Raw genomic sequence first — 16,283 nt, forward strand, 5'->3', positions numbered from 1 at the left:
CCCTGACTTGCATTTCTCGCTTTTCTTAAATGTAAATGGGTGATTTAGAAAGTATTTTAACTGATGCAGAAAGGGTGTTCTTTATGTCATTACAATAACTGGTACTAGTCATTAAAGAGTACCTGCAATCAAGAATACATTCATTTGGCTGTAGCATAAAAATATAACACAAAATAAACCCACCATCTTTGAGTATCGTTTCCCGGCTGTTCCCATCTATTTTCTGCCGGCCAATGAGGAAGCTGGTGGTGTCAGCGAAGTAGATGTGTCCTGACTCTGCGTGGTAGTCGATGGCTCTGGGGTTGACCAGGTCCTCTATCGATACCATGTGCTCATCACTGGACTTCACGTTCATGTCCAGGCCTCGGATGACCCCTGGCCGACCCTTACCATAGAACAGGAACAGGTCGTTCTTGGGTTCTAGGACACAGAAACAAAAAAGGGATCTTTACTCTTAACTCTACTTCTTGTTAGTTAATTGGTATAATTCTGTTTGAGTTCTACATGGCAGATGAGAGATTGAAAAAGAGATAGAGATGCACATCTTAAGAGGACTCATCTGGTTAAATATAGAATTGGATAAATAAATAACATTAAAATTAATAAATAAAAGCAATAAAGGGAAAAGGAAAGATCGATAAGGAAGAACAAAAAATTGCAATGTACGCAGACGATGTAACTCTCTACTTAACAAATATACCTTAGGCAGTTCCCAACAAATAAAACAATAGAGTGTCATATCGGGTTACAGACTAAAAACAAGGAAATCAGAAGCAATGACGGTAGGTCCACCAATTTTCCAAGACTTCAAAACTAAATTTAAACTTAAATGGGATCAAAATAAACTAAAATACTTAGGAATTACTATCCCCAAGACCTGACAAAATTACATCAGTATAACTTTGGAACAGTGGAAAACCAGTTTAAACAGGACCTACAAAGTCCTATCCTAAGACCTATCAGTGCCTTTAATAATAATACGATGTGTATTCCTGTTCCAGAATCTACCAATAACTATTACTCCTTACACTTTTAAACAGTGGGACAAACTCCTGAGAAAATTCATCTAGAAAGGAAGAAAAGCCAGCATCAAAAGTAAAACAAATCATACAATGTAAACAAGCAGGGGGACTAGCACTACCAATCCTAATGAATTCTTATATAGCCACCCAACTAAAATAAATTATTGTGTGGATGAACTTGGCATCAACAGCTAAATGGAGAGATAGAAGTCCAACAAATGAAAAAACGAATAAGTGCAACTATATTCATGAAGACAATCAATACACACACTAAGATGATTGAAAATACCTGTATAAATAACACTATAGAGGTCTGGACAAAGATCACCAAAATAAAATGCATCCAAACAGATCTGATCTACCGGTGAGGAATTGTAATAGACGGCGACTTTAAGCCAACTATGATAGGTGATACATTTAAATTATGGGCTGAAGAAGGACTGACCAGGTATCAGATGTTCACAGACAAGGGGATAGATACATTTGAGAATATATACCTCCAGAAATCTCAAGATGCTTTCTTACTAAAGCAGTGGGACCTAATGAAACGCATAATTATGTACTCTACATCCTTTAATTAGAAATATAACAAAGACTTATAACAAGGTAAATGCCTAGAATGTGCTGGGGCACATATACAGAATCCTCAAAGAAGACACAAAAGATGAGAATATTATAGCGGTAACCAATTGGGTAGACGAGCTGTAAATAGTAGTAACCCAAGAGGACTGGGAGGACATACCTAGAAACACGTCCAAGACAACCAACTTTCTACTCTTGAGGGAATACTCTGAAAATTCAGTCAAGATTTTTCGTAACTCTTATAATACAATCAAAGGACAACTGTGACATCACATCAAGTTGCTGGGTAACGTGGGGAGAGTAGGGTTAACCACACCCACATACTATATTCCTGCCCAGTCCTCAATCGTTTCTGGACCGAAATATACAAAGTATTGGATAATACGTTTGAATGCTAGGTCCCGTGTGGCTCAGTTGGTAGAGCATGGCGCTTGCAACGCCAGGGTTGTGGGTTCATTTCCCACGGGGGGACCAGGATGAATATGTATGAACTTTCCAATTTGTAAGTCGCTCTGGATAAGAGCGTCTGCTAAATGACTTAAATGTAAATGTAACGCTCACTTTCTCTAAATCCAGAACTTATACTGCTGGGAAGAACCCCTCATGCACGGGTTCTCCAATCTGATAATCACCTCTTCAGAATTCTGAGAATAACAGCACTTAAACAGATTACAATAAACTGTCTTAAACCGCTGGCACCACAGAGAAGCAATTGGAAAGAAACAATTCATGAAATGTATAGTATGGAAATGATAACTCATAGAATAAAACACCAAATCACTATATTGGGAAAAATAAGAAATAAAATGACAATATATTCTGAAATATTTATAGGCCCTAACTGTCACGCACTGATCTGTTTCACCTGTCTTTGTGATCGTCTCCACTCACCTCTATTCTCTTTAATGGGAGCAATGATCAGTGCCAATGAATGTTTGACTTCCCTTCAATCACATTTGTTACAAACTGGCATTTCAGTCTGTTACTTTCCCATAAGACAAACTCAAAATGTCGTCACTCCCTTTGACAACCAAAACAAAGGGTCTCAAAAGGGGTTCTAAAAGACACCCATCATGGAGGCCCACTAACGTGCCTACGAAAAGACAAACTAAAAGAATAACCCCCACCAATTTAGGATAGGGTGTAAAAAGAAAATGGAGCCAAACACCAAAACTCAGGCTTCCACTAATGTGGTTGTCTGACGTGAGGTGTGGCTCTCTCAACATCGCCTCTCCAACTGATGCGCTGGGCCTGCGCAAGTGAAACACACACTGTCTAACGAGGTGACTCCAATCAGTGCACACCTCAGCTAATGTGCTAATGTGCTAACCAACCTCGAAATGGGTAGATAAACTCCGCGAAGTCCGCGAGGGGAAATGGCTGAAGAACAATGAGAGAGCAGTATACTCGCTAGCTATTTTGGCCTTCTGCTTTAACAGTATGAAAGTCAGGTGAGAGAGACCAATAAAGCAACGGTACTATGACTGTTAACTTCTAATGAACAGACTTTCACAGTATCTCCTTTGAAAGGCAGACAGAGAGCCCGCATAGAAAGCTGAGGCAGCTCCACTGCGGCAAAGCACCAGTCACTCTGGGGGGTTCTGTGTGGGACCCTAGGGATCCTCCAGGGCTACAAAAACAGAACCAGACCTCTCCTCACTCTACCCCCAGCCCCTCTACCCCCTTTACCCAGGAGACCATACTGGCTTGTGTGAGACAGACCACACAGGCATTACTTCAATTTATCATCCTGTGAGGGAGAGCCAGGCAACCCCAGGAGACAATTAAAACCCAGATCTCAAAGCCCACCGTGACTGGCTGCGATACGACATAAAGAAGCACTACCATTTAGCACTGAATCTCATTAGGCTAAGGGAAGAGAGAGCTGGTGTCATCAGAACATCTAGCAAGGAGGTATAAATCAAATGTGTCTCGGAGGGGGAATACGGCAAGGCGCTCGTACACCCGATCGAAATGCGGTGGACCTCTGATTGTGTCTTCAATTTGATCTTCTGCTTTATTTTGTCAACTACACAATGTCCGTGGATTGATCAGGCAAGCTAACAAATGCAAACAAACTTAAAACTCCATTAAGGCCATAATGAATTGCAGCTCCTGACAGGTCAATAGTGGGACATAATCTTCTAATGGACCAGTCTCAACCAGCGTTCGTCTTCATCACTGTCTGACTATCTGAGGCTGGGCAATACATACAGATGTAAGATCTTAATTTGACCTGTATTGTCGCAGCAATATAATCCTGCAGCAACAGGATGTGGATGTAGGACACCCAAAACAGAGCAGAACAACGCATTGATATGCAACAGAACCCCCACCCCTGCAAAAAATAACAAAGCTTTGAATCTATAACACAACTGTGGGAGCTCCAGGATCTAAGACAGGAGATGTGTGTGTATTCCCCAGCCATCACAGGGTCATGGAGTGGGCATAATGCCCTACACGCTATATTTACCTGGCCGACACCTTCCATGTGCATGTACACGCACGACCCCCCGCCCCCCCCCCCCCCCCCCCCCCCCCCCTTCCCCGCCCAGTCAGGCAACAGGATTTGAACGTTTAGCCCACAATGTTGCTTGATAGGTGGCTAGGCTATTAGCTGGACAAAATGAGGCAACACGATAAGTGGAATACTGTTAATTTAACAGTGTGTTAGTGACATCCTCACTAGCACCAAGTGACAGTTGACCTACAGTATACAATATGTATGACACACATCTCAATAAACAGGATCTTAATTTGAGGGAATTTGCTACAGGAGGAAAATAATCCTGCAGCAACAGAAAGGTACATTATTATTTGGATTATAATTCATGGACATTGTGGTAGAAGTTGATTTGTTTTTCCTAAGGGGAAATCAAGTCTGAAAAATCTCATTTGAAATTACAAACTTCAGAAGTCAAACCTAAAATACTAGCACACGTTTTAAATTTCCTGCATTGCAGGAAAGTTCTCCTGCAACAGGGTGATCAATTTAAGATCCTACATCTGTATTTGACCCAATTTCTTTCATGAGAATGTCTTGTTATCCCACCCCAAATCTAATTTTTAGATCAACAAATAACCTTCAATTCATTGCATTTCATATCTTATCAAAATGAAAAGAAACCAAAAAATACATTTACTCTGTAAAATGTTGTCTTTCAAATGATCTTTCTCAAAAACGTTTGTATATTCTCCCATACATTAATCTGTAGTCTTAATTTTTTGTTCCTAACCAAAAATATTATCATTGTTATTATTATTATATATTTGTTTTACATTTTGGCGACACCTCTACAGTTCTTCCGCGACACACTTTGTAGTTTTAGGGAACTATTTAATCTACATTATATATTTTCTACATTTATTACATGCTTATGACATAAGGAAAGGAGGGAGAGATGTTGCTGTTTGGGGTTTTAGGCTAGGTTTCTGTATAGCACTTTGTGACATCGGCTGATGCAAAAAGGGTTTTATATATACATTTGATTGATTGATTGATTGATGTGACACTGACAGATAACATGTTCATGACATAAGGAAAGGAGGGAGACGTGACACTGACAGATGACATGTTTATGACAAGTAAATGAGGGTGAGAGGTGACACTGACAGATTACATGTTTATGACACAAGGAAAGGAGGGAGAGAGGTGACACCGACAGATTACATGTTTATGACACAAGGAAAGGAGGGAGAGAGGTGACACTGACTTTTGCAGGACTGTCCGTCACTCTCCAGACTGAAGCCTGTCCGACATCGACACGTCCTGGACTTGTAGCTACCGCTCAGCAGACAGATGTGGGAGCATCCCCCTTGCTTTCCATACGGGTCCGTCTCACACGCGTGACTCCTAACTAGAGGACAGGAGGAGTAGAAAAGTCTGTTAGACTCATTAAACACAGCTCTAACACAATCATTTGACTGTACTTTATCAAATGACGGAGAATTCTCTCATATTCACACCACGTTTTTCAAATGTAGGCTACAGATACATTTGACACCAGCATGCATTGCAGTACCCTGACTGGATCAAGTCACAGTGATGCAGACATCTGCATGAGCTTGTGCGTTACAAGTACTGTGCATACATGCACATGTTACAGCTGGAGACCAAATATCCTTTACCTTTTGGCTGAGTTAGTCTGTGGTAAACCCGTATTGGTCCTCTGGAACTCCCCAGGCTGGTTAGTGTCCTAGGTTCTGTGGTATTAAACCGATGAATCTTGAAGATGTCCATGATATTCCCATTGGAGGGGTCAGAATGAGTGGCATACAGGTAGTTCTCAAAGACAGCTAATCCATGGATGTAGGACACCTAAAACAGAGCAGAACAATGCATTGACATGCAACAGAACCCCCACCCCTGCAAAAATAACAAAGCTTTTAATCTATAACACAACTGTGGGAGCTCCAGGATCTAAGACAGGAGATGTGTGTGTATTCCCCAGCCATCACAGGGTCATGGAGTGGGCATAATGCCCTACACGCTACATTTACCCAGCCGACACCTTCCATGTGCATGCCCCCCCCCCCTAGACACACACACACACAGGACAGGGTTGGGTGATCATTGTACACAGAAAGTATGCCTTAACCCACTGGGCTTCACCTCAACCCTGGGGCGGCAAAACATGTGGCAGGAGAAAAAACACAACCAGGAAATCAGTGAACCATCTTGTTCTTCAGAAACACACAGTTTGCTTGAATATTAATATCAGCCAGTGTATTTCCAGTGTATTTCAAGGCTGTGTGATCTATAAACGACAGAGGTTTTTCATATTCTGTTCACAATCACTATACGCCCAAGGATGACCTGCATATTGTTTCTTTTAATATGATGTTGAAACAGTTGGCTTCGAATATTTCGTCCAAGGCTGTGTGATTTCTACACAGGTTATCATATAGCATTCACAATTACTATAGACCTATGACTTAACCTGCATATTGTATTGTATTTTTAGTATTGTGTTAAATGAACCCTGTGGTGTTGGAGCTGAAATGTAAGTGGAATTAAAAAAATGGATTACGACGCAACACTACATCGTCTGCCAGTAGAAAAAGTAAAATCTGTCTTTCATTTGTCATGGAGACGATATGCAGAGCAACATCTCAGAGGTCTACTGAGGTCACTCATTTAGGAACAGAAAGAGGCATCATTATGCTTAGAACACCTGCACACACAATGAGGTGTATTTCATACGCCCTGGCCTCCTTCTGTCACGACTTCAACCGAGGCAGGCTCTCCTTCCCGTTCGGGTGGCGCTCGGCGGTCGTCGTCACCGGCCTACTAGCTGCTACTGACTCTTTTTCCTCCCCCTCCTTATGTGTTTATGTGTATCACCTGGTTTGAGGGAATTGGCAATCAGGGTGGCTTTATTAGTCAGCCAGCCTGTCTGCTTCTTTGTGCGGGATTGTTCGTCTGTTTCTTTGGATTTCGGGAGTGGTTCGTGTTTGTGTACTGGTTTTGTCTTCATGTTTGAAGACAGGTGTTTATTTGACACCCAGTAGTCCGGTTTGGACATTTTTGGTTTACGGGTTGGGAATTAAACTCAACGTATTGAAGCTCTGCTGTTCCTGCGTCTGATTCCACAAACACCCCGACACCTAGAGCGTTACAGAATCCCGCACCACTCATGGAGTCAGCAGGAGCAGCAGCTAACCCTCTCCCATCGATGGAGGAACGGGTTCTCCACCACACCACCGTCCTCCATCGGATCGGATCCGCCATGGACCAAATGATGGAGAGAATGGAGCGATGGGAGAGGAGTGGGCTCCTCTCTCCACCTTCGGCTCCCCCTCCCCAGGATTCTCCATCCCCTGGCTCCAGCGCGCTCCGTCTTACGCTCCCGAGGGATTATGATGGAACAGCGGCAGGTTGTCAGGGGTTTTTACTCCAACTGGAGCTATACCTGGCCACTGTTCGCCCCACTCCCTCGGGAGCGGAGAGGGTGAGTGTCCTCGTCTCCTGCCTAACGGGTCGTGCTCTGGAGTGGGCCAACGCAGTCTGGAATGGCCCGGACTCCGCGAAGGAGTACTACCCGGAGTTTACCCGTCGTTTTCGTGCCGTGTTCGACCACCCCACAGACGGCCGAGCGGCGGGTGAGAGACTATTTCATCTAAGGCAGGAGAGGAGGAGCGCACAGGATTTCGCGCTGGAGTTCCGGACCTTGGCCGCGGGATCAGGGTGGAACGACAGGGCCCTTATTGACCACTACCGGTGTAGTCTCCGGGAGGACGTCCGTAGGGAGCTAGCGTGTCGGGACATCGCTCTGTCGTTGGATGAGCTTATCGACATGTCCATCCGACTGGACAATCTGCTGGCTGCCCGCGGGCGTTCGGAGAGGGTCCTGTGCGTTCCACCACCCAGCGCCCCGGCTCCCATCCCGATGGAGTTGGGAGGGGCCGCGCCTAGGGGTATCGGAGGACGAGGCCTCCCCTGCACCAACTGTGGTCGGAGAGGACACACGGCCGATCGGTGCTGGGGGGGTCTGTCTGGGAGTCGAGATGTCAGGCGGGACGCTTCTCGATCACCCCAGGTGAGTCAGCACCAAACTCACTCAGAACCTCCTGTCGGTCACATGTTTGTCTCAATTTTTTTCCTTGATTTTTTCCCCTCTTCTCAGCATAGGGCACTAGTCGATTCAGGTGCAGCTGGGAACTTTATGGATCGCGGACTCGCCCGAGAGTTGGGCGTTCCGCTTGTGCCGATAGATTCTCCCTTTCCCGTGCACTCCCTAGATAGCCGGCCATTAGGGTCAGGGGTGGTCAGGGAGGCCACAGTTCCCCTGGACATGGTGACGCAGGGGAATCATAGGGAACGTATCAGTCTATACATTATCGATTCGCCTGCGTTTCCAGTGGTGCTGGGTATTCCCTGGTTGGCCCGGCACAATCCCAATATTTCGTGGAGACAGGGGGTTCTCCAGGGGTGGTCAGAGGAGTGTTCTGGAAGGTGTCTGGGAGTTTCCATTGGTGCCACGTCGGTGGAGAGTCCAGACCAGGGTTCCACGGTGCGCATTCCCCCCGAGTATGCCGATTTGGCAATCGCTTTCTGTAAAAAGAAAGCGACGAAATTACCACCACATCGACCGGGTAGGGATTGTGCGATAGATCTCCAGGTTAACGCTGCGCTTCCTAAGAGTCACGTGTACCCTTTGTCCCAAGAGGAGACGTTGGCTATGGAGACATATGTCACGGAATCTCTGGGACAGGGGTACATTCGGCCCTCCATCTCACCCGTCTCCTCGAGTTTCTTTTTTGTGAAGAAAAAGGAGGGAGGTTTGCGTCCGTGTATTGATTATAGAGGTCTAAATGCCATCACGGTGGGGTTTAGTTACCCACTACCTCTCATCGCTTCGGCGGTGGAATCATTTCACGGAGCGCAGTTCTTTACAAAACTGGACCTCAGGAGCGCGTACAGCCTGGTGCGTATTCGGGAGGGAGACGAGTGGAAAACCGCATTTAGTACCACATCGGGCCACTATGAGTACTGCGTCATGCCGTATGGGTTAAAGAATGCTCCAGCCGTGTTCCAATCCTTTGTAGACGACATTCTCAGGGACCTGCACGGGCAGGGGGTAGTTGTGTATATCGATGACATTCTGATCTACTCAACTACTCACGCCGCGCATGTATCTCTAGTGCGCAAAGTTCTTGGCAGACTGCTGGAGCATGACTTATACGTCAAGGCTGAGAAGTGTGTGTTTTCCAAACAAGCCGTCTCCTTCCTGGGTTATCGCATTTCCACCTCGGGGGTGGTGGTGGAGAGTGACCGCATAAAGGCCGTGCGTAATTGGCCGACTCCGACCACGGTAAAAGAGGTGCAGCGGTTTTTGGGTTTTGCCAACTACTACCGGAGATTTATCCGGGGTTTTGGCCAGGTAGCGGCTCCCATTACCTCACTGCTGAGGGGGGTCCGGTGAGGTTGCGGTGGTCAGCGCCGGCGGACGGAGCTTTCAACAGGTTGAAGGCTCTGTTCACGGAGGCTCCCGTGTTGGCGCATCCGGATCCCTCTTTAGCATTCATAGTGGAGGTGGACGCTTCCGAGGCTGGGGTGGGTGCCGTGCTATCACAGCGCTCGGGTGCGCCACCAAAACTCTGCCCCTGCGCTTTCTTCTCTAGTAAGCTCAGTGCAGCGGAGCGTAACTATGATGTGGGGGATCGGGAGTTGTTAGCGGTGGTCAGGGCTCTGAAGGTGTGGAGACACTGGCTTGAGGAGCTAAGCACCCTTTTCTCATCTGGACCGACCACCAGAATCTGGAGTATATTCGGGCAGCTCGGAGACTGAACCCACGTCAGGCAAGGTGGGCCATGTTTTTCACCCGGTTTAGGTACACGTTGTCCTATAGACCCGGTTCAAAAAACGTAAAGGCAGACGCACTGTCCCGCCTTTACGACACGGAGGAGAGGACCACTGAACCCACTCCCATCATCCCCGCCTCGAGGCTGATCGCGCCAGTGGTATGGGAGGTGGACTCGGACATCGAGCGGGCGCTACGGGCGGAACCCGCGCCTCCTCAGTGTCCGGCGGGCCGTAAGTACGTACCGCTTGGTGTTCGGGACCGCCTGATTCGGTGGGCTCATGTCCTACCCTCCTCGGGTCACCCTGGGGTGACGAGGACAGTGGGGAGCCTTCGGGGGAGGTATTGGTGGCCTACCTTAGCTCGAGACGTTAGGGTTTATGTTTCCTCCTGTTCGGTATGCGCTCAGAGTAAGGCTCCTAGGCACCTTCCTCGAGGGAAGTTGCAACCCCTCCCCGTTCCACAACGGCCATGGTCTCATCTGTCTGTAGACTTCCTGACCGATCTGCCTCCCTCTCAGGGAAACACTACGGTTCTGGTAATTGTGGATCGGTTTTCTAAGTCCTGCCGTCTCCTCCCGTTGCCCGGTATCCCTACTGCCCTACAGACTGCGGAGGCCTTATTCACTCACGTCTTCCGGCACTACGGGGTGCCGGAGGATATTGTTTCTGATCGGGGCCCCCAGTTCACGTCCCGAGTGTGGAGGGCGTTCATGGAGCGTCTGGGGGTCACGGTCAGCCTGACTTCCGGGTATCACCCCGAGAGTAATGGGCAGGTGGAGAGAGTGAACCAGGAGGTGGGTAGGTTTCTGCGGTCGTATTGTCAGGACCGGCCAGGGGAGTGGGCGAGATACATTCCCTGGGCTGAGATGGCCCAGAACTCACTACGCCACTCCTCTACTAATGTGTCCCCCTTTCAGTGTGTGTTGGGGTACCAGCCGGTCCTGGCACCATGGCATCCGAGCCAGACCGAGGCTCCTGCGGTGGAGGAGTGGGTACAGCGCTCCAAGGAGACCTGGAGGGCCGTCCGGGAGTCCCTTCAACAAGCTACTGGAAGGCAGAAGAGGAGCGCTGACCGCCACCGCAGTGAGGCCCCCGTGTTTGTACCGGGGGAAAGGGTCTGGCTCTCGACCCGAAACCTACCCCTCCGCTTGCCCTGCCGGAAGCTGAGGCCGCAGTGTGTAGGGCCATTCAAAGTCCTGAGGAGAATAAACGAGGTGTGTTATCGATTAAAACTCCCTTCCTATTATCGTATTAACCCCTCGTTTCATGTGTCTCTCCTCAGGCCGGTGGTAGCTGGTCCCCTGCAGGACGGTGAGGTACCGGAGGTCCCTCCTCCCCCTCTGGACATCGAGGGGTCCCCGGCGTACACGATACGGGCCATTCTGGACTCGAGACGCCGGGCGAGGGGCCTGCAGTACCTCGTGGACTGGGAGGGGTACGGTCCGGAGGAGAGGTGCTGGGTACCAGTGGAGGACATGTTGGATCCATCTATGGTAAAGGATTTCCATCGCCTCCATCCGGAGCGCCCTGCGCCTCGTCCTCCGGGTCGACCTCGAGGCCGGTGTCGGCGCGCTGCGGGAGCCGCGCGTCAGAGGGGGGGTACTGTCACGACTTCAACCGAGGCAGGCTCTCCTTCCCGTTCGGGTGGCGCTCGGCGGTCGTCGTCACCGGCCTACTAGCTGCTACTGACTCTTTTTCCTCCCCCTCCTTATGTGTTTATGTGTATCACCTGGTTTGAGGGAATTGGCAATCAGGGTGGCTTTATTAGTCAGCCAGCCTGTCTGCTTCTTTGTGCGGGATTGTTCGTCTGTTTCTTTGGATTTCGGGAGTGGTTCGTGTTTGTGTACTGGTTTTGTCTTCATGTTTGAAGACAGGTGTTTATTTGACACCCAGTAGTCCGGTTTGGACATTTTTGGTTTACGGGTTGGGAATTAAACTCAACGTATTGAAGCTCTGCTGTTCCTGCGTCTGATTCCACAAACACCCCGACACCTAGAGCGTTACACCTTCTTTCCTTCCATCACCATCGTAGCCTACAATATAAGTCTCCCTCGCATTACAGTATGTTGCTTTCAAGGGGCATCCTTTTGAATAATATCATTCCCCTAATTATCCATCTCCAAAGTGTTGTACAGGGAGAAGGACTAACAATTTGGGCCATTTGTAAGTGACCTCATCACAGCTTCTCAAGCTCATCTACACTGATTAATCACCATGCAGTGAAATCCATATTCAGGAGATATCAAACCTTAGGTGCATCCCTGGCACACCATTCCCTAAATAGTGTACTAATGTTGACCAGAGGCTCTCATCAAAAGTAGTGCACTATATAAGGAAGAGGGTGACATTTGGGATGTTTAAGCTCTACAGTGACTTGGGCAAGGTAGAATTCATTTTGTAGGTAGAAGAAAGGCATTTATTACTTCACCTGAAATGCCCCCTGAACTGCTCTCAGACCTGCCGTCGCAAGTATAGTTTTGAAAAGCTGTAGTTAATAGTCTGCAAGGAGGAAGATTTTATCATTCTTGTATTGTCTTAGTATGTGAAAGTGATCCTTGCAAAAAATGAACCCACAACCACAAACGCTCTTAACAACTGACCCACACACTGGACAGCTCAGATTGTCCCCTCTCAAAATTCATATAAATGTCCTCAGACTTATTTCCCTGCGTGGCGTGTAAACTAGAAGACAGAATCAGAAGCAGAGCTCAGCTTAGCCCCACGACGACAACACAATGAGGCTAGAAACTCACTTGACTGCCCTGGATGACTGCATGCCTGTTTTTCCCGTTGTAATCCACCACTTCAATGTAATCCAAGTAGGCGTCTGCCCAGTACACCAGCTTCTTGGCCAGGTCCAGGGCCACGGCTGTGGGTTGCACTGTCTTGTAATCCACCAGCCTGGTTCGGTTGGTGCCGTCCATGTTACAGCGCTCCACCTTGGCTACGTCTCCGTAGTCAGTGAAGAACAGCATCCTACGAGAAGATAATGTGTATAAATAAACTTGTAGAAATATGCCACTGAGTAAACACTTTTATTCAAAGTGACTTAGAGCACAGTGAGTGAATACATAGTAGGTGTATGTGATCCCTGCAGGACATGAACCCGTAACCTTTGCGTTGCTAGTGCCACACACTAACCAATTGAACACAGGTTCCAGGAAGTGCAATAACAGTAAATATATGTTTATTAACATAAGCTCATTAGGTAGCCCTTGAATGTAAATCATTGTTGAGGGTTTCTGAATACTGTATTCTGCCTTCTATTGTCATCCTCATATCCACCAACATAATGATTGCCCATAGTTATTCATGCCTACATTGGTAATGATTCAGAAATATCCACAACACTTTTTGAACACAATTACTGCACCTAAGTTAGAGCCAACTACCAAGGACAGTTCTAAATGAACTGGAGTGACTGTATAGAGCCTACAGGTTTACAAATGGAAGGAGTTTACAATAAGAAAAAGGGACACAGTACTCAAAACAGATACAAGAAGAATCCTGACGAAACCCATTGCTAATGGTTTAATTGTAGGCTTGGTATGAAAAGAAAGTCTTATAAATTTAACTATTAATTTCCTGATTTTACCTACATGTACAGAGAAGAAAATGGTGTGTCAGGGCCAGTATGGTTTTGTAGTTTTGTATGGCTGTCTAAAATTACCCCCCACGAGTACCTACTGTTAAGCTAGCAGTCTATAGCCAGCTCTTTCCAGGAATCACCTCTTCTACAGTACCTACATGGAAATGCTATTTCTTTAAACTGACCATTAAATGTGCATTGCCAATTAACTAAAAGAAGGAAGGCTAAATGTATTCACAAATCTGGTGAATAAAAGATACTTAAAGAAAGATACAACATCAGTTTCTTCTCCTTTACATTGATATGAATGCAGGAAGAGCTACCTTGTAGCTTCTATCATGCCTTGCTAATGGTTAGGGTTGTAACATGCCTTGCTAATGGTTAAGATTGTAACATGTCTTGCTAATTAATTATTTTTATTTTATTTTATTTAACCTTTATTTAACCAGGTAGGCTAGTTGAGAACAAGTTCTCATTTACAACTGCGAACTGGCCAAGATAAGGCAAAGCAATTCGACACATACGACAATACAGAGTTACACATGGAATAAACAAACATACAGTCAATAACACAGTTGGAAAAAAAAGTATATATACAGTGTGTGCAAATGAGGTAATATAAGGGAGGTAAGGCAATAAAATAGGCCATAGTGGTGAGGTAATTACAATATAGCAATTAAACACTGGAGTGATAGATGTGCAGAAGATGATGTGCAAGTAGAGATACTGGGGTACAAAGGAGCAAAATAAATAAATAAATACAGTACGGGGATGAGGAAGTTGGATGGGCTATTTACTGATGGGCTATGTTCAGGTGCAATGATCTGCTTGAAGTTAGTGAGGGAGATAAGAGTCTCCAGCTTCAGCGATTTTTGCAGTTTGTTCCAGTCATTGGCAGCAGAGAACTGGAAGGAAAGGCAGCCAAAGTAGGAATTGGCTTTGGGGGTGACCAGTGAAATATACCTTCTGGAGCGTGTGGGTGCTGCTATGGTGACCAGTGAGCTGAGATAAGGCGGGGCTTTACCTAGCAAAGACTTGAAGATGAACTGGAGCCAGTGGGTTTGGTGAGGAGTATGAAGCGAGGGCCAGCCAACGAGAGCATACAGGTCGCAGTGGTGGGTAGTATATGGGGCTTTGGTGACAAAAAGGTGATAGACTGCATCCAGTTTGTTGAGTAGAGTGTTGGAGGCTATTTTGTAAATGATATCGCTGAAGTCGAGGATCGGTAGGATAGTCAGTTTTACGAGGGTATATTTGGCAGCATGAGTCAAGGATGCTTTGTTGCGAAATAGGATTAATGGTTATGGTTGAAACATGCCTTGCTAATGGTTATGGTTGTAACATGCCTTGCTAATGGTGTCATGTTGGCTCTCTGAGACAGAGAACCAGACCAGAGCAGCATCAGACCATCACGAGAGAGAAAGACAGTTAGAGAGCTGAGAGGTGCTGGAGCCAGAGAACCAACTTAATCTATACAAGTTAAGTCAAGGGAGAGATAGGGGTGAGCTTTGAACCCAGAGATACATGCTAGGCTGAAAAATAACTTCTGTCAGCGAAAAACAACTCCCTCAAACAAATGAGCCTCCACGTGGCAAAGCAATGATGGCTTTCCGGGATAATGATTGTTGCTGATGGAGTACAGATGAAATAATAAACAGTATTAAAGGAATCATCGCCACTGTCATGACAGTCCATGAGACAGACCCCCAAATTTAGGCCGACAATGTCTCATAGTGATTTTCTTGAAGGACTATGTCCCCAGAGTTGGAGAATGTGTGATATCAGTGCAGCAATGGTAGCTTTCTCTGTGTTATCAATCTTTCTTTCATCCCTCCATCCCATTCATTTTTCCCATAGGGATTTTACCCTATGACAAACAATGTCAGTATATAATAAGTAATTGCTCACATATACTCTTTAATTATATATCATTAGAAAGCTGAGATGACAGCTATCCACCAGATATATTTTTGGACAGAACCTTTGACCTTTGACCTTTGACCTCTAGGGTACATATCAGATTTACTTGTATAAATTGCTTAAAAAAGGAGCAATTTTGACATATTTTTGGGTACACTCTTACCACAATTCTGAGAATAATTTATCATCTTGACATACACTATATATGCAAAAGTATGTGGACCCCCCTTCAAATAAGTGGATTCAGCTATTTCAGCCACACCCGTTGCTGACATGTGTATAAAATAGAGCACACAGACATGAAATCTCCATAGACAAACATTGGCAGTAGAATAGCCTTACTGAAGACCTCAGTGACTTTCAAGGTGGCAAATCAGTTCCTTAAATTTCTGCCCTGCTAGAGCTGCCCCGGTCAACTGTAAGTGCTGTTATTGTGAAGTGGAAACATCTAGGAGCAACAACAGCTCAGCCGCAAAGTGGTAGGCCACACAAACTCACAGAATGGGACCACTGAGTGCTGGAGCGAGTAGCGTGTATAAATCGTACCTGCAAAACTCACTATCGAGTTCCAAACTGCCTCTGGAAGCAACATCAGCACAATAACTGTTTGTTGGGAGCTTCATGAAATGGGTTTCCATGGCCGAGGAGCCGCCGTCAAGCACATGATTACCATGCACAATGCTAAGCGTCAACTGGAGTGGTATGAAGCTCATCACCATTGGATTCTGGAGCAGTGAAAACACATCCTCTGGAGTGATGAATCACGCTTCACCATCTGGCAGTCCGATGGACGAATCTGGGTTTTGGCGGATGCCAGGAGAACGCTACCTGCCCCAATGCATGGTGCCAATTTTAAAATTTGGTG

At 46.3% G+C, this 16,283-nt stretch overlaps 1 protein-coding gene across 1 annotated transcript in view; it reads right to left on the bottom strand.

The window, feature by feature from the left end:
- The window catches only part of LOC120063930 (low-density lipoprotein receptor-related protein 1B-like), a 345,986-nt gene that overhangs the window by 269,321 nt on the left and 60,382 nt on the right, over positions 1-16,283 (bottom strand). Inside the window, 4 exon segments of the mRNA XM_039014240.1 lie at positions 184-420; positions 5,318-5,461; positions 5,733-5,922; positions 12,663-12,885. Of these exon segments, the coding sequence (XP_038870168.1) occupies positions 184-420; positions 5,318-5,461; positions 5,733-5,922; positions 12,663-12,885 (794 nt within the window).

This window comes from Salvelinus namaycush, chromosome 19, assembly GCF_016432855.1.
Source record: "Salvelinus namaycush isolate Seneca chromosome 19, SaNama_1.0, whole genome shotgun sequence".
Classification (NCBI taxonomy): domain Eukaryota; kingdom Metazoa; phylum Chordata; class Actinopteri; order Salmoniformes; family Salmonidae; genus Salvelinus; species Salvelinus namaycush.